General features: G+C 41.1%; 1 protein-coding gene and 1 pseudogene across 4 annotated transcripts; both read left to right on the forward strand.

Annotated features, from left to right (window-relative positions):
- The first annotated feature begins 373 nt into the window (after positions 1–373).
- Positions 374–906, forward strand: LOC308250249 (large ribosomal subunit protein uL22-like; annotated as a pseudogene). The gene has a single exon. The product of its transcript is annotated as a large ribosomal subunit protein uL22-like (transcript).
- Positions 907–7,509: 6,603 nt separating this feature from the next.
- On the forward strand, positions 7,510–24,114 carry ZCCHC10 (zinc finger CCHC-type containing 10). Of its 3 annotated transcripts, none has more exons than XR_013960838.1 (5): positions 7,510–7,590; positions 14,657–14,818; positions 19,683–19,724; positions 20,333–21,757; positions 23,830–24,114. XR_013960838.1 is itself a non-coding variant. In XM_080672862.1 (4 exons), the coding sequence occupies exons 1-4, from the start codon at positions 7,550–7,552 to the stop codon at positions 20,598–20,600; spliced, it is 513 nt and encodes a 170-aa protein (XP_080528988.1). In that variant the 5' UTR covers positions 7,510–7,549; the 3' UTR covers positions 20,601–21,974. The 3 variants fall into 3 exon arrangements, 1 of the variants encoding a protein (XP_080528988.1); XR_013960839.1 differs by lacking the exon at positions 23,830–24,114 and adding an exon at positions 22,481–23,112 and having other exon boundaries at positions 20,333–21,797; XM_080672862.1 differs by lacking the exon at positions 23,830–24,114 and having other exon boundaries at positions 20,333–21,974.
- Positions 24,115–24,347: the final 233 nt, after the last annotated feature.

Raw genomic sequence — 24,347 nt, forward strand, 5'->3', positions numbered from 1 at the left:
GCTAACCATTTCGGGAAAAAATTTAGATCCCTACCTCAAACCATATACAATAGTATATTCCTAATAAATCAAACACTTAAAAGTTTACAAATTAAATTTCAAAAATTGCCCTGACCAGTTTGGCTCAGTGGATAGAGTGTCAGCCTGTGGACTGAAAAGTCCCAGGTTCGATTCCGGTCAAGGGCATGTACCTTGGTTGTGGGCACATCCCCAGTAGGGCGTGTGCAGGAGGCAGCTGATTGATATTTCTCTTTCATCGATGTTTCTAACTCTCTATCCCTCTCCCTTCCTCTCTGTAAAAATCAATAAAATATATTTTTTTAAAAAATAAAGCCATGTTCTTCACTAAAGCAGCCATTGGTAACCTCTGAAAATGGTTTGCTATTCTCTAGACCCAGAAAACCCCACAAAGTCATGCAAACCTAGAGGCTCAAATCTCCATGTTCACTTTAAGAACACTCACAAAACTGCCCAGGCCATCAAGGGCATGCATATTCAAAAAGCCACCAAGTATCTGAAGGATGTCACTTTAAAGAAGCAATGTGTGCCATTCCGTCATTACAGTAGTGGAGTTGGTAGATGTGCCCAGGTGTAACAGTGGGGCTGGACACAGGGTTTATGGCCCAAAAAGAGTGCCACATTTTTGCTGGACATGCTTAAAAATGCTGAGAGCAATGCTGAACTTAGAGTTTAGATGTAGACTCTCTGGTCATTGACATTCAGGTAAACAAAGTTCCCAAGATGCAGCGAAGAACCTACAGAGCTCATGGGCGGATTAACCCATACATGAGCTCTCCCTGCCACATTGAGATGATCCTCACTGAAAAGGAGCAGATTTTTCCTAAACCAGTAGAAGAGGTTTCACAGAAGAAACTGAAGAAACAAAAATTTATGGCCTGGGAGTAAATTCAGCATAAAATCCTATCTAATAAAAGAGTAATATGCAAATTAACTGTCACTCCACTACACCCACAAGCCACACCCACAAAGCCATGCCCATGAGCCAATCAGGAGCGAATATGCAAATAAACCCAACCAAGATGGCTACCACCACAGAGAGCAGGAGGGAGGCTTGAGTTTCCCCAGCGATGGAGGAAGCCAAGCTTTCCGCCTGCCCTTGCCGGCCTAGGCCTCTACTCAAGGCTACAAAGTTTCAATGATAGAAGATACATAAACCCAAACAGAAATGGCTGCTGCCACGGAGTGAAAGAGCAGGAGCCTAGGGTTGCCCCCGGCGATGGAGGAAGCCAAGCTTTCCACACACCCTGGCCAGCCCAGGCCTCCGCTTAAGGCTACAAAGTTTCAATTATAGAAGATACATAAATCCCCCAAAAAATGGCTGCTGCCACGGAGCAAGCAGGAGGCTTGGCTCTCCCTGCCACATCAAGGTTACAAAGTTTCAATTATAGAAGATAAATAAACCCAGATACCAGGGCCTCCGCTTGGGTCGCCAGGGGGCATGGCCGGTCTGCAAACCACCATAGGCCCCTCGCCCAGGCCGCCCCACGCCCCAAGGGAACCCCCACCCTGATCTGGGACACCTTTCAGGGCAAACCAGCTGGCCCCCACCCGTGCACCAGGCCTCTGTCCTACCTAATAAAAGAGTAATATGCAGATTGACCATCACTCCAACACAGAAGATGGATGCCCCCATGTGGTCAAAGATGGCTGTCCCCATGTGGACACAAGATGGCCAGCAGGGAAAGCAGTTGGGAGGGACCAGGCCTGCAGGGGAGGGAAGTTAGGGGTGACCTGGCCTGCAGGGGAGGGCAGTTGGGGGGGACCCAGGCCTGCAGGGAAGGGCAGTTGGGGGGGACCCAGGCCTGCAGGGGAGGGCAGTTAGGGGTGACCAGGCCTGCTGGGGAGGGCAGTTAGGGGTGACCAGGCCTGGAGGGGAGGGCAGTTAGGGGAAAACAGGCTGGCAGGGGAGCAGTTTGGCATCAATCAGGCTGGCAGGGGAGTGGTTACGGGGTGATCAGGCTGGCAGGCAGAAGCGGTTAGGGGCAATCAGGAAGGCAGGCAGGCAAGCAGTTGGGAGCCAGCAGTCCTGGATTGTGAGAGGGATGTCCGACTGCCCACTTAAACAGGCAGTCGGACATCCCTTGAGGGGTCCCAGATTGGAGAGAGTGCAAACTGAGCTGAGGAACACCCTCCCCATGCACAAATTTCATGCACCGGGCCTCTAGTAAATCTAATAATAGTAAAAGCAGAATGTTGATTGTCTTTATTACTAAACTAGAGGCCCGTTGCACAAAGAGATTCGTGCAATAGGCCTTCCTTCTCTTGGCTTCCAGCACCGGTTTTCCTCCGACACCCGGGACTCAGCCCTTCACTCTGGCCGGAGTCTGCCTTCTTTGACTTTGCTGCAGGCTCTGGCCAGATTCTGCAGCCTTCATCTTCACTGCAGACTCTGGCTGGAGTTTGCCATCTTCGCTGCAGACTCAGGCCAGAGTCTGCAGTCTTGTCTTCGCTGCAGCCAGAGTGCTGCTCCTGTAGATCCCTTCGCCCCCCACCCTCCCTCTCATAGCAGGCATCCTGCCCTGCCCGGCCACTCGGTGCCTGGAGCAGCTGGGCGGCTGCCATCTTTGTCCTTCTAATTTGCATATTGCCTCCTGATTGGCTGGTGGGTGTAGCGGAGTGATGGTCAATTTGCATGTTTCTCTTTTATTACTGTAGATATATTTCAAGTGATCAAACAAGTTTTCTGATTAGAATTTAAAAATAGATTATTCTGTTCTTCTGCCATTAATTTGGTTCAGAAACATGCTGTTTTATGTCTTGCTACTTTTTTGGATAAGATGGGATTAAAATTTGGAGTTCTGAAAAAAAAATAAAGCCATGTAATTACCAGAAAATAAAGGTGAATAAATACATATTCATATATATTTATATAAACATCCAAACATAGTGAACTTTTGTACGTATAACACCAAAAGAAAAACTGTAAAAGCAAAAGATAGAAAAATGAATGCAAAACAACCGCAAACAAAATAAAAGACAATAAATACAAAGTTAAGAAAAACTATCCAAAATTGGGAGATAAGGCAAAAATATTACTGCTTATTCTTTCAATATCATAATAAAACAATAGAAAATGGCCCAGACTCTGTAAAATCCAATATTAATGTATAAAAGATTGATAAATTGCAAATGGTTTTTGTATAGGAGAGATGCAAATTATTTTTGTCCCAAGATTAGAAAAGATATGCCCAAAGATTATGATTTTATTGCACTGTAGAACAATAAAAGTTTTGTATTTAATTTAACAATCTAATCTCAGCATTCTTTCTTTCACTTCAGTCTCTTAAATTCTGCATTGAATCAGCTTTACTATCCTGCCAGTCCCCTATTAATGAGTTAAATAAATCACTGGCATGTCTTCCTTGTGAATATTTCTCTCTTTTCTGCATACAGCATGGCTAGAGAGCAGTCCGGTTCCTAAGTAGGGGCTGCTGGGGATTGAGAAAATGAAAAAAAGAGACAGACACAGAGATGGAAGGAAAATGCTGGGGCCGGATGGGACCACTGTCCTCTGATGGAGAGACAGGAACTCAGAGCCAATACAGTGCGTTTACTTTATACAGCAAAAACCAGGAAGTTTTACTAAAGGTCAAGACAAAGGAGATTATGTGCATTCTTGGGTGGGCCTAAGTCGTATTCATTCCTGGTGCTTGGCTGTATTTAAATAACAAAACCCACCCCCTGGCACCTGAGCTGAAGGTCAAGCTGACAACACTCCTGCCTCTGGCAAGGTGTGTTTCCAGGATGTGGCTCTGCCAACACCACTGGATTCAGCTGACAATAATTTTTTTTTAATATATTTTATTGATTTTTTACAGAGAGGAAGGAAGAGGGATAGATAGTTAGAAACATCGATGAGAGAGAAACATCGATCAGCTGCCTCTTGCACACCCCCTACTGGGGATGTGCCTGCAACCAAGTTACATGCCCTTGACCGGAATCGAACCTGGGACCCTTCAGTCCACAGGCTGACGCTCTATCCACTGAGCCAAACCAGTTTTGGCTCAGCTGACAATAATTAAAGAAATGCTCATGTGCCTTCCCAGGCACTCTCTACACTTCATTATACACATTTGTAAGCTTTATAACATTTTTTTGTTTTGCTTTTAAATTTTTTTAATTTATTGATTTTAGAGAAAGGAAAGGAGAAAGAGAAATAAACATTGATTTGTTGTTTCACTTATTTATGCATGAATTGGTTGATCCTGGTATGTTCCCTAACTGGGGATCAAACCCACAACCTTGGTGTATCAAGACGATGCTCTAACCAACTGAGCTACCCAACCAGAGCTGATTTTACTTTTTTTTTTTTTTTTAAATATATTTTATTGATATTTCACAGAGAGGAAGGGAGAGGGATAGAGAGCCAGAAACATCGATGAGAGAGAAACATCGACCAGCCGCCTCCTGCACACCCCCCACTGAGGATGTGCCCGCAACCAAGGCACATGCCCTTGACCGGAATCAAACCCGGGACCCTTCAGTCCGCAGGCCGACGCTCTATCCACTGAGCCAAACCGGTCTCGGCTGATTTTACTTTTTAAAAATTAATTTTTGTCCTAAAAAAAAGATAAACATAGAATTATCATATGACCCATAAATTCCACTTCTAGTTATATGATGTAAAAATATTTCTCTCTTTTCCGCGTCCAGAGTGGGTCCAGTTCCTGAGTTGAGGAGCTGGGGATTGAGAAGATATGAAAGAAAGAGACAAGACACAAAACGGAAGGAAAAAGCTGGGAACCAGGTGGCACCGCTGCCCTCTTCTGCTGGAGAGACAGTGCCCCATAGCCGATGCAGCGTGTTTATTTTATACCCCCACATACCAGGAAGTTTCACCAAAAGTCAAGACAAAGGAGATTATTTGCATTCTTGAGTAGGCCTGAGCATTCCTGGTGCTTGACTGGATTTACATATCAAAGCCCACTCACCGACACCTGGGCAAAGGTAAGAGTCAGTGCTGATAACACATCTGCCTTTTTGGTAAATGTGTCGCCTTGGGTTCAGCTGACAATAATTAAAGAATGCCCATGTGCCTTCTCAGGCGCTCTCTACAGTTATATATCTAAAGAAATTGAAAGCAAAGACTCAACTAGATACTTGTACACCAATGTTCATTAGCAGCATTATTCCCAATAGCCAAATGGTAGAAACAAGTGCCCATCGACAGATGAGTAGATAAGCAAAATGTGTTATATAAATACAATGGAATATTATTCAGCCATAAAAAGGATGACGTTCTAATACATGCTACAATATGAATAAGCCTTGAAAACATTATGCTAAGTACAAAAGTCAGACACAAAAAGACAACTATTGTATGATTTCATATATATGAGATATCTAAAATAAGCAAATTCATAGAACGTTAGAATAGAGGTTACCCTGGGCTGTGGGTAGAGGTAAATCCAGAGTCATTTAAAAAGAAATTGATTTTTAGAGAGAGAGGTAAGAGAAAAACATTGATTGGCTGCCTCCTGCATGTGCCAAGACAAGGCTCAAACCAGCAACCCAAGCATGTGCCCTGACTGGAATCAAACTGGCAACCCTTCAGTGCTCCAGACGATGCCCAACCAACTGAGCCACACTGGCCAGGGCAGAGTCATTTTTTAGTGGCTACAAAGTTTCTGTTTGGGATGATGAAAAAGTTATGGAGATAGCCTTAGCTGGTTTGGCTCAGGGATAGACACCAGCCTGTGGACTGAAGGGTCCCAGGTTCAATTCCAGTCAAGGGCACATGCCCGGGTTATGGGCTCGATCCCCAGTAAGGGGCATGCAAGAGGCAGCTGATCTATGATTCTCTCTCATCATTGATGTTTCTATCTCTCTTTCCCTCTCCCTTCCTCTCTGAAATCAATAAAAATATATTAAAAAAGAAAAAAAAACTTTTAGCTGGAGGTAATAGAATCCTTGACTCAAGAGGTTTCATTAAAATATTTGTAAAATATAAATGTGAAATTTGGAATGATGCTCTAGTATTTCTTCCAGATAAATCCTCATTCATCAAAATTCTCAAGGGGGGAAGAGCAAGAGAGAGACATGATTTATTGTTCCACTTTATTTATGCATAGTTGGCTGACTCTTGTATGTGCCTTGGCCCATTGACAAAGAAGCTTTACTTACATAATGTCATTTGGTCCCTATGAAATACATAAAAATAGAAATAAACATATATTTTCACTTAGTGGTTTGCTAAATCAGTCTTTCAATTGATGGAGGAACCCCAACCTTAGCTATGGGACGATGCTCTAACCAACTGAGCTACCTGACTAGGGTCACTCAATTATTTTTCTTTAGAGTATTTATGTTTGTTGGACATTATCTCTTTTTATTATCTGAAGAAAGCTCCATGTGTACAAGAACTTCATTTAGTGCTTTATCCTCAGTTCCTAAAACATTTTAGGTGTTGGATAATTATTAATTTAAAAAGTGAATGGGGCCCTGGCTGGTTTGGCTCAGTGGATGGAGCGTTGACCTGCGGACTGTGGGGTCCTGGGTTCGATTCTGGTAGGGGGCATGTGCTGGGGTTGTGGGCTCAATCCCCAGTGTGGGGGGGGGGGGGGTGCAGGAGGCAGCCAATCCATGATTCTCTCTCATCATTGATGTTTCTGTCTCTCCCTCTCCCTTCCTCTCTGAAATCTATAAAAATATATTTTTAATAAAAGTGAATGGGGACTCAGAAGCATATATTTCAAAGTTATATGTTTCAAAAAATATAGATTTAAGGTAATAAAATTTCTATAATCTGACACTAAATGCTAACATAGCCTAAAATAATTATTTGTAGCATCTTTTACCCATTGACAAAGAAGCTTTACTTACATAATGTCATTTGGTCCCTATGAAATACATAAAAATAGAAATAAACATACATTTTCACTTAGTGGTTTGCTAAATCAGTCTTTCAATTGATGGTCTCCACCCAAGATTGGTTGAATTCGCGGACCCAAGATTGGTTGAATTCGCGGATGCGAAGCCTGTGGATAGGCAGGAACAACTGTATTTATTTTTTTAAATATATTTTATTGATTTTTACAGAGAGGAAAGGAGAGGGATAGAGAGTTAGAAACACCCATGAAAGAGAAACATCGACCAGCTGCCTCCTGCACACCTCCTACTGGGGATGTGCCCGCAACCAAAGTACATGCCCTTGACCGGAATCGAACCTGGGACCCTTCAGTCCGCAGGCCGATGCTCTATCCACTGAGCCAAACCGGTTAGGGCACAACTGTATTTATTGAAAAAAAATAAATCCGTGTATAAGCGGACCCGCATAGTTCGAATCCGTGTTGTTCAAGGGTCAACAGTACAAGTACCCACCCCTCAAAACCCTGTTCAGACCAGACCACCGGCCTCACTCCTCTTCCGCAAACCAGAGGCCCACACCTCAGACCCAGCTCCCACCCCCAGCCCAGAAACCGCGGAGGTGGGACCTAGCTCCGCCCACGCCAGCGTCCTCTGCGTTGAAGTCCCGCCCCTTCCGAGGAGTATCCCAAAATTCAGCGCGGCATACCTCAGCCGCGCTAAGATGGCGACTCCCATGCATCGACTCATAGCCCGGAGACAAGCGTAAGTGAGGGCCCTTGTTGGGTGCGGGGCGGGCTGGGGGCGGGGAGAAGCGCGTCAGCCGGCGGTTGAGCGGCGTCCGGATGCGTTGCCGGTCTCGGATCCTCAGACGGATCGGCAGAGGGTGGATGTTTTTCTCACACGGAGCCTCCTCGCTGCTCCGGCGGGGCATAAAGTTTGGTGTCCGTGGGCTAGCGATAACGTAGAAGACGGCTGCGTAGCGGGACCCGGGGGTGGGGGTGAGTGAGTCTGAAGAGAGCCTGGAGTTTGGTTTCCCGGAAGGGGACGCACAGGAGTTGGTCACTAAGTGGTTTGTGTACCTTTGCCCACCCAGCCGCCAACCCCTCGCGTGGCCCGGGGAAGCTGAAGGCCTGATCCTGACTCCCTATTCTCGCCGACGTACCTTCTTCAGCTTCCTATATGCGGCCTCTAGCCTAGCTGGCTTTTCTTGCCCCTTTCCTATCGCCTTCCCTAGGAACAGTCTGACTACAACGCCGACTTTTCTCCCAAGCTGTCTCACTTTCTGCCATTCATTCTGTTCAATAAGTATTAATTTATTCATTACCTGTCGCTCTGTGTCAGAATTTGGGTATAAAAGCAAAAGAGGGGTTCAAGACAAACTCCGCTTTCAGGGAGCTTACATTCTTAAACATTTTAAGTAAATACAGTTGGTGATAAGAACTTTGAAGCAAACAACAGGTGGTGGAAAGAGGGAAAGGTCCGGGTTAGGTTGGCTGAACAGGACAGGTACTTCTGAAGAGGCGACGTTTGAACAGAGATTAAAAGTGTGAGAAAGGAGCCAGTCATGAGAGGATTTGGGGAAGGAGCACCCAGACAGTAGCATAATTGCTTTGAGATAAGAAGTTCGTTTTTTAGAACTGAAAGATGGCCATTGTGGCAAATGAGGGAGAGGGAGTGGCACAAGAGGTTTGCTTGTAGACAGTGCAGGAATCATCCCAGATACCCCTTTTTTGTAAAGCCTTTTGCTTCTGCCAACCTTTTGCTTCACGCAAACGTTTGCCTCTTTTTCATTCGCAGCATTTCATGCCATCACCATTTGCACATCAATAATATATCACTTACGTTCTGCTAGCATATACTGTACATGTTTATGTTTCTTTTTTTTTTTTTTTTTTTTTTTTTTTAAGATTAGGTGGGAGTCCCAGAAGGCCTGGGCACAGGCCCGGAGCAGGTCTCCAAAGCCGATTTCCGGCAGCCCACCAGAGTTGGGTGCAAAATATGGAACGCTTCACGAATTTGCGTGTCATCCTTGCGCAGGGGCCATGCTAATCTTCTCTGTATCGTTCCAATTTTAGTATATGTGCTGCCGAAGCGAGCACTGTTTCTTTTTTTTTCTTTCTTGATTTTAGATAGGGAGGAAGGGGGAGAGAGAGAGAAATACATGGCTTGGTTGCCTCCAGTAAGTCCCAGACCCGGGTCAAACCTAAAACCTAGGTATGTGCTATGATCAGGAATGGAACACATGACCTTTTGGTGCATGGGATGAGGTTCCAACCAACTGAACCACACTGACCAGAGCTATATTTCTTTTTTAAATATATTTTATTGATTTTTTTTTTTTTTACAGAGAGGAAGGGAGAGGGACAGAGAGTCAGAAACATGGATGAGAGAGAAACATCGATCAGCTGCCTCCTGCACACTCCCCACTGGGAATGTGCTGGCAACCAAGGCACATGCCCTTGACTGGAATCGAACCTGGGACCCTTCAGTCCCCAGGCCGACGCTCTATCCACTGAGCCAAACCGGTTAGGGCTATATTTCTTTTAATATTTATAATTTTTATTCTAAGCCCTGTCCATTTTCCTCTCCCCTCCATCAGATTCTGTCTGTCCTGCCAGTTAAGAGTTCCTTGAGCATAAGGATAAAGACTTAGAGAGTCAGAGTACATAGTATGCTTGATGAAGGAAGAAGACTTTAAAGTCACACAGTTCTGAGATCAAGAATGGAGTGCTAATAATACTTAAAAAGCATACTAACTGATGTCACCAGGGTCCACTCTCGGGCTTGTTCTTTTGGATGTTGGTTCCATACTTGCATAGGTTCAGTCCTTTGGTATAAAGATGGCTGCAGTATCTAGGGTCATTTATATCCTCTCAGCTTCAAGTTGATGGCATCTCATTGGTCTAGATTGGGTTACATGCCCAACCCTGAACCAAGTCTATGGGATTGTGAAGCTCTGATTGACTTAGACCTCATAATCTTCCCAGTACAATTGAGTGGATCTCTATAAATCAATGATGAGCTGGATGGGTGGGTCAGAGGAAGTAATGAATGCTAGATTGGCAAAACCAACCAATGTATACTCTAAATATGAAGTGAAAGTAAGACTTTTAGCACCTAAAGAATATTGCTATTTCTTGTTTCAGAAGTATCAGAAAGTTACACAAATGTTCAATTTCTATGATATGCCTGTATTTGGGTACATGAATAAAAGACCAATCCTACCTTTGGGAACTTCTGGTGTTGATGGGAAGAAAACATATGATGTATAATAAAAGCTGTCATGGTATATTGACTTAAGTTTGCAGACTGAGAAGGAGGGCCTTTAGAAGCTGGGGTGGAGGGGTGTCCAGGAGAGTTTGGGGAATATTTTTGGCGGAGAACAGAAAAGAGGACTTTGCTTTTAATTTTATATTCATCAAAAAGGTTTAATTTTATTTATAAAGAGCATATATTACTTCCATAATGACAAGTTTTAAACTGCTTTTAAGTTAGTCAAGAGAAGTGAAAAAGTACTGTTACCTTTCTTTTAAAAAGTCTTTGGACTAATAGAGAAAAATAAGAGGAAACTAAAAGAGCCTAAATTTGAACTCCTCATGCAGCAGATCTTGCAGGGACTAATCTAAAAGCAGTTGAAGTGAGATTATTTTCACTTTTTAAATTGTAATTACATGTACTCATATTCATGTAATTAGATTATAGAATCTTGGCACTATTTCGGTCATTTCTTTTATTGAAACCTTCACTGGATTCCACTACTATCTCTTCAGCATTCAGGTTAGTCATCTAACTTTGGCTGCAAGACCTGCAATAACATATTCACCTCCTGAAGTAGCCTGTTATATTTTTTAACTCTCAAAAAATTTATGCTGAGCTGAAAGGAAAATAATATTTGTGAAGCTAAACTCTGCTTCCTTTTAACTTCCCAACTTATAACCTAAACTGATTTCAGTCAGTTAAAAACCCTAAGTGTTGCCCAGCTGGCATGGCTTAGTGGTTGAGCATAGACCTATGAACGAGGAGGTCAGGGTTGGATTCCTGGTCAGGGCACATGGCTGGGTTGTGGGCTCAGTCCCCAGTGTGGGGCATGAATGCAGGAGGCAGCCGATCGGTGATTCTCTCTCATCATTGATGTTTCTATCTCTCCCTTTCCCTTCTGAAATAATAAAAATATATATTAAAAAAAAAAACACCTAAGCTTTTTCCATTTGAATTGCCAGCAAGTCAAGTTTCCTGTTTTGTACTTGAAATGATTTTCAGATTTACTTTTACTCTTGTTAAATTTGACAAAGAGTTCCAGCCTATCAGGACCTTTTTGGATCCTGATTCGGTCATCTGTCTATTAGCTATCCCTCCTAGCTTTGTGTCAGCTGTGAGTTTGATAAAATGCACATAATTATAAAAATGTTGAACAAAACCAAACTGAGGACCAAACCCTGCAGGTCATTGCCCGATACCTCTCTATATATGATGTTCAACTGATCACCTAATTGTTCTGTTTTGTTTTGAGAGACTTACCAGGATGCCTTAATTAAAGATAAATACCCAAAAGGCAATGTAATATTATGTAATGATCTGATACCTAGCTAGGTGTGATGGCTCTTCTTTCTGAATCAATTTAATAAATCCAGCCAGAATTTTGGCTAGAATAGATGTCAAGTTCACTGATCTAGTTTGAGGAATCTACCCTTTTCTCCACTTCTAAAATCAAAACAGAATTTGCCTGCTTCCAGTCTTTCAGCACCACTTCTATATTCCAGAGTTCCTCAGATTACCAGTAGCAATCCAATAGTCTCACCTGGGAAAATCTCTGATATGTCAGAGAGCATTCACCTGGTCATATAACTTAAACACATTCGAAATGGATAAGGGCTCTGTTATATATTCCTCAAATACTCTTTTTATTCCGTGTACTAGAGGCCCGGTGCACGAAATTCGTTCACGGGTGCGGTCCCTAGGCCAGGCCAGCGATTGAAGTGCGAGCCTCTGCTGTGGAAGGGCAGGTACCAGCTGACCTCTGGGCCCTGGGCAGTACCTGGGCCTTCGGGCCCCCACGTGCCCCCCTCCTCCTGAGTCATGGGGCTCCCACCCAGCTCCCTCAGCGCCTGGGAGCTGGGCGGCGACCCCACCCCCTGCTGCCACTGCTGGTCCCCATCTGCAAGGCAGTTGGCGGGGCGATCGGGCCCCACTCGCACCCACCTTGGCCTGTTGCCACCTGCTCACCTGCTCCACCATCCTGCCGCGGTCCTGCTCTCATGGGGCCAGCAGCGCTTCTGCTGCCAAGGCCCGCCATGTTCTGTGCCGCCTCTGGTGGTCAGCGCACATCATAGCGAGCAGCTGAACTCCCAGTCAAGGGGATAATTTGCATATTAGGCTTCTATTACATAGGAGGATAATAATACCCGAGTTCAGACTGAAACAAAATAAAATAGTCCTGCTTGATCTCTAAGCCCATAATGTGATATTGGTGGCCTATTTACCTAGCACACCAAATAGTGAACCTATCCCTTTTCATATTTTTTGTGCTTTAAATATAACTATACACAAAATAAAATAATTTTTTTATATTCTTGATATTTTTCACTAGTCTCAGCTTATTTTGGCAGACTTGCAGATTTTTCTCTTATAGGTCTTTACCAACAAAAAACAACTTATTGAGATTTTTATTGGCATTACTTTAAACCTATAGGTCAATTTGGAGAGAAGGGACATTTTTACAATATTGAGTCTTCCATTCTGTGAACATGGTATATCCCTCTATTAGCTATTTATCTAAATGTCTAGTTCCTCTCTGTAATCTTTGTTTTCTGCACAAAAGTCTTACACATATTTTATTTATTTCTAGGTATTTGGTACTTTTTAGGATATTATAAATGACACCTTTAAAATTTCATTTTTTCAAATATATTTTTATTGATTTCAGAGAGGAAGGGAGAGGGATTGAGAGAGAGAAACATCAGTGATGAGAGAGAATCATTGATTGGCTGCCTCCTGCATGCCCTCTACTGGGGGGATCAAGCCCGCAACCCTAGCATGTGCCCTTGGCTGGAATCGAACCTGGGACCCTTTAGTCCACAGGCCAACGCTCTATCCACTGAGCCAAACCAGCTAGGGCAAAATGTCATTTTTTGCCTGGCCAGTGTGACTCAGTGGTTGTGTTGACCCATGAACCAGAAGGTCACAGTTCAATTCCTGGTTGGGGTACATGCCCAGGTTGCAGGCTCGATCCCAAGTAGGGAGCGTGCAGAAAGCAGCCATTTGATGATTCTCTCTCATCATTGATGTTTCTCTCTCTATCCTTCTCTCTTCCTCTTTCTGAAATCAATAAAAACGTATTTAAATAAATTTTTAACTGTTTTTATTATATAGGAACAATTCATTTTTATGTTTTGATCTTACCTAACACAGTTTGGCAAACTGAATCCCGCCTGCTGCCTATTCTTGTAGTCTTGCAAACTAAGAATGTTTGTATTTTTAAAAATTAATTATTTATTTGAGAGAGAGAGAGAAAGAAACATTGATCTATTGTTCTACCCAATTCATGCATTCATTGGTTGATTGTTGTATGTGCACTGATGAGGGATCACACCTGCAACCTTGGTGTATCAGGATGCCACTCAAACCAACTGAGCTACCTAGCCAGGGTATGAAGAATGTTATTAATATATATGATCAATTTGATGGTGGGGAACACTAACTTTGAATCTCAATTGAGTGAAACGTTATCCTCCAAAAAAGAATTCCATTCTTCTCATTAGTAAACCTCTCTTATTTGAAATATTTTTATTAACAAAATATTTCCAGAAAATTTTCTTCCCTTGTGTTATATAAGTATCTACATAATATCCTCACTTTTTTTCCTTAAATATGTTTTTATTGATTTTTGTTTAGAGAGAGGGAGAGAAGATAGAAACATTTATGATAGAGAAATATCAATCGGCTGCTTCCTGCACGCCTCCTACTGAGGATTGAGCCTGTCACCCAGGCATATACTTGACTGGGAATCGAGTCAGCAACTTCTTGGAACATGGGACAGTGCTCAGTCCACTGAGCCATGTTGGCCGGGGATAATATCCTCCCTTTTGCCTCTTAATCTGCAAAGCCTAAAATATTTACTATCTGACCCTTTACGGACAGTTTGCTGACCCAATCCAAAGCCTTGCTAAACTCACTCATGAATTCAAACTATTGAAAATATTTTATCTGTAGATCTTTTGGATTTGCCATGTATATAATACATCATCAGTGAGGAATGACAATTTTATTTCTTCCTTTCCAATTCTTTCATCTGCTTTTCTTTGCTTGCTGCATCTTAATCTAATTTCAGGAACTGAGATTTTTCTTAGTCTCCTAGATGTCTAGAAACCAGGCTGCCCTCCTTATATGGTTGGTTTATTCTTAACGGATAAGACCCTCTGAGTCCTAACTGCAGATACAAACTACAGGGCTGACCACTCTGGATTTCTATTTTCTTCCATATCTTGGCTTGGTTATTCTTTACCTTATTGTTTTCTCATGCCCATGCAGATTGTTTTAAATGTTTTGACTGTCTTTTCTAGTTCTGAGCCTAAGTGTTGTCTGAGTTACCTAGTCTGCCATTGCTGGAATGGAATTGAGGAATGAAGATTTGAGCTAAATTCTGTCTTAACTTCAAGGTCCATGCTCTTAACCACTTACTATGCTGTCTTGCGATTAAACCTAACATAAACAATTTAAAATGTAAAATGATGTTTGTTTCTATTTAAAAATAAACACCATTTTACACATTATATTGTTTATGCTTTTCAGGGCAGAATTTAAAACCTGTATTCTGATTTTTACTCTGTAGTGAAGCAAATAAGCAACATGTAAGATGTCAGAAATGCTTGGAATTTGGACATTGGACTTATGAATGCACAGGAAAAAGAAAATACCTACATAGGCCTTCAAGAACAGCAGAACTAAAGAAAGCTTTAAAAGAAAAAGAAAACAGATTATTATTACAACAAAGGTAAGTTTACATGTGATATCTAAAGGAATATTTTTTTTCCAAAGAAATCTTTTAATTTATATTTATAGACTTTATTAAGGGCCTAAATGTCTCATGGTCGTTATCCAGATTTAGACTACAATATTAATGAGCGCTTATTATGTGCCAGGTACTATACTAAGCTCTTTAGAAATATTAGCATATTTAAGCATCATATCTATAACATAAAGGTAAGTACTATTATTAATCCCCATTTTATGTATGAAGAAACTGAGGCATGGAGAGGTTCAGTAACTTGCTCAGTGTTGTCACACAGCTAGTAAGTAGAAAAGTTAAGTGTTAAACCAACCTGTCTTTTTAGAATCCATGGTCTTAATCATTTTGCTTTATTGCTTCTACCTATGACATGACAACAGAATACTATGTGATAGATTATATAAGCTGCTGTAAAAAGATATCTAAGATAAATATCCAGGATACTTATATTAAGTATATAGACTAAGTAGAAAGCAGTATCTACACTAATAAAAGAGAAAGATGCAAATTGACTGTACCTCTGCTACGCCCACCAGCCAATCAGGAGTGGGTATGCAAATTAACCTGAAAAGATGGTGGCAACCCCGCCCCCCAGCCGCTCTGAGCCTGTGGGATTCGGAGAAGTCGGGCGCCAGCGCCTGAGGCTGGCTGTGGCCAGGGAGACCAAGAAGCCACCTGCCCTGTGATCCCAGGCTGCAGAAGCTGCCTGCCCCACGTCTGCCCACCCCATGTCCTGGGGGAGACAGAGAAACCGGGCCTCAGCGCCTGAGGCTGGGTGCGGCCCGGGAGAAGAAGAAACTGCCTGCCCTGTGATCCCAGGCTGCAGCCAGCTGGAGAAGCCACCCGCCCCATGTCCGCCCATCCCAGGTCCTGGGAGAGACAGAGAAACTGGGCCCCAGCACCTGAGGCTGGCTGCAGCCGGGAGACAAAGAAGCCGCCTGCCCCCTGATCCCAGGCTGCAGCCAGCAGCAGAAGCCTCATGTCCACCTGCCCCACGTCCTAGGGGAGATGGAGAAACCAGGCCCCAGCTCCTGAGGTTGGCTGCAGCCCAGGAGATGAAGAAGCCGCCTGCCCTGTGATCCCAGGCCGCAGTCAGCCGGAGAAGTCGCCCACACTGCATCCTAGGAAGACGGAGAAGCCGCCTGCCTGCAGTGCAGGCGCCAGCACCTGTGGCTGGCTACAGCCTGGTAGACAGAGAAGCTGCCCACCCCGTAGTCCCGGGCACCAGTACTTGCGGCTGCAGCCCAGGCAAAGCCACCTGCCCACCATCTCCTGCGGCTGCAGCCAGCCTGGGCGCCTATGGCTGATCAGAGGGAGGGAAGCCCAGATCCCAGGTGCCTGTGGTCGGCTGGAAGAGGGAATCCTGGGTCCCAGGTGCAGGGCTGAGGCAGAGGTGGTTAGGGGCAATCAAGCCAGCAGTGGAACAGTTAGGGACAATCAGGCTGGCAGGCAGAAGCAGTTAGGGGCAATCAGGCAGGCAGGTGAGTGTTTAGGAGCCAGCACTTCTGGATTGTGAGAGGCTGGGCTGAGGGACACCCTTCCCCCTCCCCCCCCTGCACGAATTTCATGCACCAGGCCTCTAGTATATAATATGCTATCATTTATGTTAAAAAAAGAAAAAAGGAATAATTGGATTTTTTTGAAAATATAAATGATCGATAATTATAGTTCCTTTCTGAAAAGATCTGAGTAGGAAGGAAACTGGAAAATCGTTATTTACTCTTTTATGCCCTTTGAATAAAGCTTTTTAAATTCCTATGAAATAAGTAAGTATACATGCTTTAGTGAAACTGAAATGGGAAGGGGTCAGGTCAACTTAGAAGCAGCGTCTTTAGGACTATTAGATTTATTAATAGTGTTTTAAATATCAGGACTTTCAAGGAAGCTGTCTTCTAATTTGTGGACATGAGACTCTTCAAGGGTTATACAGGAGTAGATAAGTAATCAGTTTCTAGATTATCAACATTCATTATACTTTTTCCAAAAATAAATCTGTATGAGAACTTGTCTCTTGGTTCTCCTTTTCCACTCCCCTTTCTCAACAATCCTTCTTAATTTTGCAAAAGAAAGGCATACTTCTCACCTTCTCTAATCTTAACCTTGGTATGTTGCCCTAATGTATAAAAACCTAAAGGTCTTTCAAAATGCTGGTATTGGAATGAAAAAGTGAATGGTCCTAATTATTGGGAGTAAATTATTCTGTAAATTTTTTTTTCCCCAGCAAAAATGAAGTAAGTCCTAATTGAATTTTCAATTTATAAGTCTATTTTAATGATACATCATTATGTTACTTGTAGAATATAACTTGGGAGACATTCAAAGCATTGACTGACATTGCTACAACAAAACACTTTCTATTCCTATCTACCTATTCAGGTTAACAAGGTTTATCAGGGTTAAATCCATACAAATTAAATATAGGAATTGAATTGAGGTTGAACCTTGTCATAGTCTAGCAATAAGATTCATGGATACATAAACTAGAAAAATAATCCATGTCATTAAGAGATGTATTTCTAATACAGTTATTTTATGTATAATAGTTACTAAAATTATATAGTTTTACATTGTTCTAATCAATTTTGTAGTAATGATAATGCTAACTCAGTTCAGAATTTTTAAACACTTTTAAAGGCTTATGATCACAAGCAATTAAAAGATACAATTTCAAGTTATGTCTCTATTTTTATTACAGAGAAGTATCATAAGTAATCAGTCAATTTTTTAGGCATAAAAATATTTAGGATACATTCTATGGGGAAAGCAGAATAAAAGTTCAAGTTTAAAAGGAAAAAAAAGACAATGTAAAAGTACCAACTCTTAAAGATAAGATTGTACATGTGTTTTTTAAGTGAATTGTGGTAGGTATCCAGTTATTGTGACATTTACTTTTCATTGGATACAATTATCAAAATCATATAATAATTTTCTTAAAATAATATATAATATGCCAGTGATTATACCATTTGCAAATATTGAAACTTATTATTAAAAAGTATGAGGAAGAAACATAGTTTTGCAAAATTATTTTATTAGAAATGTAAGCAAAATATGTTTGGAGACCTCTGTCCTAAAATATAAAATATAAGATATGAATAACTTAATCCCAACATTTACTTTTTTGTTTTTCTAGTTGTATTACACAAGTATCTTGATCTTAAAAATACATAGATCTATATGTATTTTAGATATGGCTCTATTACATAAAGACTGCTTTTTTTTGGTTTAATGATAAAATGATGGAAGTGTGTGAATTTCAGTGATCATGAATTCTTGTGGTGTGGTTTAATAAATGTACTTCTTCCACTTATTTACCCTCAAAATGACAATTCAGTAATTCCATTGTGTAAAACAACTTTACATACATATCTATAATAATAAAAGCATAATATGCTAATTAGACCGGACAGCCGAACAACCTTCCAGACGACCTTCCGGACGAAACCAGGACTGTGAGGGCCAATGAATTTTGTGCATTGGGCCTCTAGTATATTTATATTTAAAGACTCATGAAATAAGGATAGAAGCATTACCTAGGAAATATAGATAAGTCCTGAATATAGAAATACTAAATTTACAAGACAATGCTATAATAATAGAAGTAATTCTGTAATTTGAAAACCTGATTTAGTGTGCATGTTGTTTGGCAAGAATATAACTGCAAGCCATTTGTATATTTCATTCAAAAATCACCAGACTTTGTTCTTGGTAAATGATGTGAGGGAACACAGTCTTGAAGTATTAATTGTCACAGTAAATAACTGAACATTTTGGGAACATACAGAAAAAGAAATGGTTATTTTAAATTAAAGGTTGCTTTTTATATGAAACTAGAGGCCCAGATTGGGCTAAAACCGGCTCTCTTGACATCCCCCGAGGGGTCCTGGATTGCGAGAGGGCGCAGGCTAGGCCAAGGGACCCCATTGGTGCACGATCGGGGCCAGAGAGGGACACAGGAGGTTGGCCAGCCGGGGAGGGACTGTGGGAGGGCTCCGGGACACGCCCAGCCCATCTTGCTCAGTCCTGATTGGCCAGACCCCAGCAGCAAGCTAACCTACCAGTCAGAGCATCTGCCCCCCTGGTGGTCAGTGCACATCATAGCGAGTGGTTGAGCGGCCTTAGCATATCATTAGCATATTATGTTTTGATTGATTGACTGGATGACTGGACACTTGGCATATTATGCTTTTTTTTTTAATATATTTTATTGATTTTTTACAGAGAGGGAGGGAGAGGGATAGAGAGTTAGAAACATCGATGAGAGAGAGACATCGATCAGCTGCCTCCTGCACAGCCCCCACTGGGAATGTGCCCGCAACCAAGGTACATGCCCTTGACCGGAATCGAACCCGGGACCCTTCAGTCCACAGGCCGACGCTCTATCCACTGAGCCAAACCGGTTAGGGCCATATTATGCTTTTATTATATAGGGTGGCCATTTATAATATTACTCTGGAAACTCAAATTATAAATTACAATTGTTGTGCTATTATTTGCTTTGTATTGTTCAGGATGTAGTTGATTTAGCCATATCAACCTAAGTTCAAAACTAAAAAAAGAATCAAATTGGTTCATTCAGTCATCTTTACCAACTTACCTGGCTTCTAAGATAAAGTTAATAGATAACATGTTTTGCTTCAGTGCTGGTTACGTTGACTATGTGCTACATAGAGCCTACAACAGGAAACTTTCCATTTGGTTATAACAGGTAATACTGGACTATGAATACATGTTATAAAAGACAAAGTGTTTCTTCAATATAGAATAGTTTTGGGGATAACATAAGGGTCGGTCTGAGCTGTGCATAATCAGTCTATTAATAGGAGTTTCTTTTTCCCATGTTTATCAGCATTGGAGAAACTAATGTAGAAAGAAAGACGAAGAAAAAAAGGTATGTGGCTTCAGGAGTATTATATAGTTAATATGTAATACTAGTTGTAGGGATAGGAAGAGTGATTTTAAAATAGTAGTTAAAGATTTGAATCTGAAGTTTCTTGTTTGCAGTTTTCTAATATGTTCCTCTCTTTACCTGTCTGGAATTTATTGCCTTTATGTCTCCTTTTTCTCTTACTTTCCAGAGTCCTTCTACCTGGAAATAGTAAATAATTTTTCCTAGCTTAGAATAGGAAATATTATTAAACTGGCAAGAAATTATTGTCCAGCTATTCCTGGTCTAAAGTAATTGAGATTATGAAACATTTGCCACTTCATGAGGTTTAAATAAAACCATTTGTTATACTGCAACTTTATTCTACTATTATTTATTTGCTGTGGCACATGATATATTAGGTATATTATACCATCCAAGAGAGTTAAATTACTAAAGTAAATGACCTTGCTAAGGGATGGAAGGCAGTATGGTTACAATAGTTAGGCAATCCCAAAAGCAGTAAATGTAGGAATAAAATGCTAGCAAAGCTTCAGTTATATACATGTACAGAAATTAACATTTTACTAAATGTTGGCTGCCCATAAATGTAACTACTGATTGTCTAATAGGTCTAAGAGTGTAACCAGCTCCAGTAGCAATAGCAGTGACAGTTCAGCCAGTGATTCTTCATCAGAGAGTGAAGAAACATCTACCTCATCCTCCTCTGAGGACAGTGATACTGATGAAAGCTCCTCCAGTTCATCGTCTTCAGCCTCCTCCACAAGCTCTTCCTCATCCTCTGATTCAGACTCAGATTCCAGCTCTTCCAGTAGTAGCAGCACCAGCACGGATAGCAGCTCTGAAGATGAACCACCAAAAAAGAAGCAAAAGAAATAGAATCGCTCTACCTATATTGGACTGATGGACCATAAACTTTAGTCTGATTCTCAAAAGGGAATTTAGAATATGTTAAAGCCAAATAGGTTAACTGGCCAAAATTTTGAGAGCTCAGAAGTTTCTAAATGTTTTACATTGTAAGAGCATAAAAAGTATTAATGAAATATATATATATGTATACTTTTTTATTTTAAGGGTGAATCTTGTTTTTCTTTTTTATATTTAAAGTATATCTCTAACACTTAATCAAAAGCTGAAATCCAGTAATTCTGTTTTTGTGGTAAAACTTATCTTTGCCCTGGCCCATGTGGCTCATTTGGTTGAGTGTCATCCCATGCACCAAAAGATTGCTGCTTTGATTCAATCAAGGCACAAACCAAGGTTGCATGCTCAATCCCTGGTGGAGGACATGCAGAGGCAGCCTGTCAATGATTCACTCTCACATCAATGTTTCTCTCTCCCTCTGCCTTCCTCTCCAAAAAAAATAAAAAAATCTTTAGAGTAAAACAAAACCAAAACTTATCTTTTCTTCCTGTGAAAACAGTGCTATAATTTGTTATATGTTAGTGTTATGTATGAGACATATTTTCAGGATGATGCATCAGAATATCTGGCAGTGAATTTCTGTGTATTATTACATCAGATTTAATACATTGTTATTATAAGCTTAGACGTCTTCCTACTGTTGATAAATGTGCTCTATTTTTATGTTTATGTTCAGAAAGTTATTTTGCCTTCTGTCCTAAATGAAAAGTTCAAGAAACCTATTAATATATTTCTACCTTTTTTGATAGTACAAGTTTCAAGTTACTGTGTTGTATCATTTATTTTCTTCTGATTCTTAGAGTTACACTTATCTAAGGAGCATCATTCTAGAGCAGGGGTGGGCAAACTTTTTGACTCGAGGGCCACAATGGGTTCTTAAACTGGACCGGAGGGCCGGAACAAAAGCATGGATGGAGTGTTTGTGTGAACTAATATAAATCCAAAGTAAAGGAGCGGAGGGGAGAGCAAGAGAACCGGATAGAACAGCCGGATCCAGCCCGCGGGCCGTAGTTTGCCCAAGGCTGCTCTAGAGGAACTTAAAAAGGAACAAAAATGTTGAAACTACTTAGGAATCTTGGTGCCTTTGGGTAAATTCAGTATATCAGAAAACAGTCATTTAAAAGGCTAACAAGCCCTAGCTGGTTTGGCTCAGTGGATAGAGCATCAGCCTGCGCACTGAAGGGTCCCAGGTTCGATTCCGGTCAGGGGCACATGCCTGGGTTGCAGGCTTGATCCCCATTAGGGGACGTGCAGCAGGAGGCAGCCAATCAATGATTCTCTCTCATCATTGATGTTTCTATCTCTCTTTCCCTCTCCCTCTCTGAAATCAATAAAAATATAATTAAAAATAAATAAAATAAATTATTTTAAAAAATGACCATGTTTTTTAAATAAATAAATAAATAAATAAAAGGCTAACAAGTAAAAGTGGTATAAATATACACTGAGTGGCCAGATTATTATGATCTCTGAACGCATAATAATCTGGCCACTCAGTATATATTATTAGAGGCCTGGTGCATGAATTCGTGCATGGGTGGGGTCTGGCCAGCCTGGCCAGGGAGAGGGGACATGGGCGGTTGGCCGGCCTGCCTGCTGGTTGAACTCCTGGTCGAGGGGACAATTTGCATATTAGCCTTTTATTATATAGGATATACACTGAGTGGCCAGATTATTATGCATTCAGAGATCATAATAATCTGGCCACTCAGTGTATTTCTTTGTTAATATGCTATAAAAAGTACCATTCAAAGGGAGGAAGAAAGGTAATTCTTACAGAAAATTAGGGTGATGTTGGTTGCCTTTTATTGAGATTTTTTTAAGCTTTCATAAAGATTGCCTTTTACCATTTTTATGATTTTAGTAGGACAGTTTATGTGGTAACTGGTCATATACAACAATGTACTACATAAATATGGTGTGTTAACATAGCACACACAATTGAAATCTAGCATGAAAGGTTGAAAAATACTGCACAATATTTCTTAAATTACTCTGCTGTGGTAAGAGTATTTAATATCAGATTATTCTGTGATGTCTTTTAAACTTTTTGGAAAAATACATCATTTGTAAAGAAACCTTGATTTGGGTTCAATATAGGTTTTTAAAACTATGAATGTTGCCTTTTTATATTTTTATGAGAAAGTGAGAGAAAATTACTTTGGAAGAAAATGGGCTTCTATTTAAATGTTGAAATATAAATGTTATGAGTTTAAGGAGCCTACAATTACCTGTAAGTTTTACAGAACCACCTGCTTTTGGTGATTGTAAATAAACTCTCAAAACTTCCTTGAAAGGCTCCATACAGAATGTGTCAATTGACAGGAAAATTTAATAAATTAGTAGTTAAACACATTTTACAATGTGGTCTCTTTAAGGGCAATTTCAGCAGTTAATTTGAAAGAAAAAATGTGTATATAGGTAACATCACTTGCAATGAAATAAAGCTCAGAGTTTGTGCTCACAAGTTTACGCTTCTGTTATCTTTTTGCTGTTTTATTTAATGCCAGTCTTTAGTAAATGTATTATGTTTCAACCACAACCATTTAGATCATAGGTTTTCATCCCCAAACATTTTGTTAGTATGACTGTACAATATTGAAATTTTGTCCTGGAATCAAAATAAGGCACTAGGCTACAAGTTAGTACTGGGTATGGAAAAAAGTGCACATACTTATGGTTTTATGTATTCTTTTAATTTTTATTTTGAGCCAATTGTAGAAAAGTTGTAAAAACATTACAATTTTCACATGTACTTCATCTAGCTTCCCCTAATGCTAGAATTTACATAACCATAGTACAATGATAAGAACCAAGAAATTAATGTGATAAACCAAAAACCTTATTCATATTTCACCAGTTTTCCCACTAATGTCCTTTTCCTGTTCCAAATATTACCCAGAAAATACAATTACTTATAAGTCTACTACTGTCTAGCAGTTCCTCAGTCTTTGTCTTTGAGGCCCTTATCACTTTTTTTTTTTTTTTAAATATATTTTATTGATTTTTTACAGAGAGGAAGGGAGAGGGATAGATAGCTAGAAACATCGATGAGAGAGAAACATCGACCAGCTGCCTCCTGCACACCCCCTACTGGGGATGTGCCTGCAACCAAGGTACATGCCCTTGACCGGAATCGAACCCGGGACCTCTCAGTCCGCAGGCCGACGCTCTATCCACTGAGCCAAACCAGTCAGGGCAAGGCCCTTATCACTTTTGAAGAATATCGGTTATTTTGTTTAATGTTCCCCAATTTGGGTTTGTCTGTTGTTTTCTCATTGAACTGAAGTTATGCTTTTTGGAAGAATATCACAGAAATGCAGTTGTATCCTCAGTCCATCATCACAAGATTCCTAATGTCAATATATTATTGGTGATGTTGACCTTGATCACTTGGTTAAGGTGGCTTCTGTCAGGTTTCTTCATTGTAAAGTTAGTTAATAAACTAGAGGCCTAGTGTGCGAAATTGCACGAGGTAGTCCGCTGCTACTCATTCCTGCCTGCCGCCCCGTCGTGCTAGTAGGCACACCCACCCACCTGCTGCCCCACCGCACTCGCCCCACCCGCCTGCTGCCTGCCTTGCTACGATCAGAGCCTGTGGGCTGCAGGGCAGGGACCGAGAGGTGTTCAATGCACCTCATGGTGACCGGTCGTTTGGTCATCCTGGTCGTCACGACACTGGCTTTTTATACACACACACAC

This window comes from Plecotus auritus (genome assembly GCF_963455305.1).
Source record: "Plecotus auritus genome assembly, chromosome: 6".
Lineage (NCBI taxonomy): Eukaryota > Metazoa > Chordata > Mammalia > Chiroptera > Vespertilionidae > Plecotus > Plecotus auritus.

What these genes read in the sequence shown, in the direction of transcription:
- ZCCHC10 (XM_080672862.1), top strand. Translation starts at nt 7,550, where the DNA reads ATGGCGACTCCCATGCATCGACTCATAGCCCGGAGACAAGC. An exon ending in CTCATAGCCCGGAGACAAGC is followed by an intron (nt 7,591 to 14,656) that starts GTAAGTGAGGGC and finishes TTTACTCTGTAG; the next exon opens with TGAAGCAAATAAGCAACATG. An exon ending in AGATTATTATTACAACAAAG is followed by an intron (nt 14,819 to 19,682) that starts GTAAGTTTACAT and finishes CATGTTTATCAG; the next exon opens with CATTGGAGAAACTAATGTAG.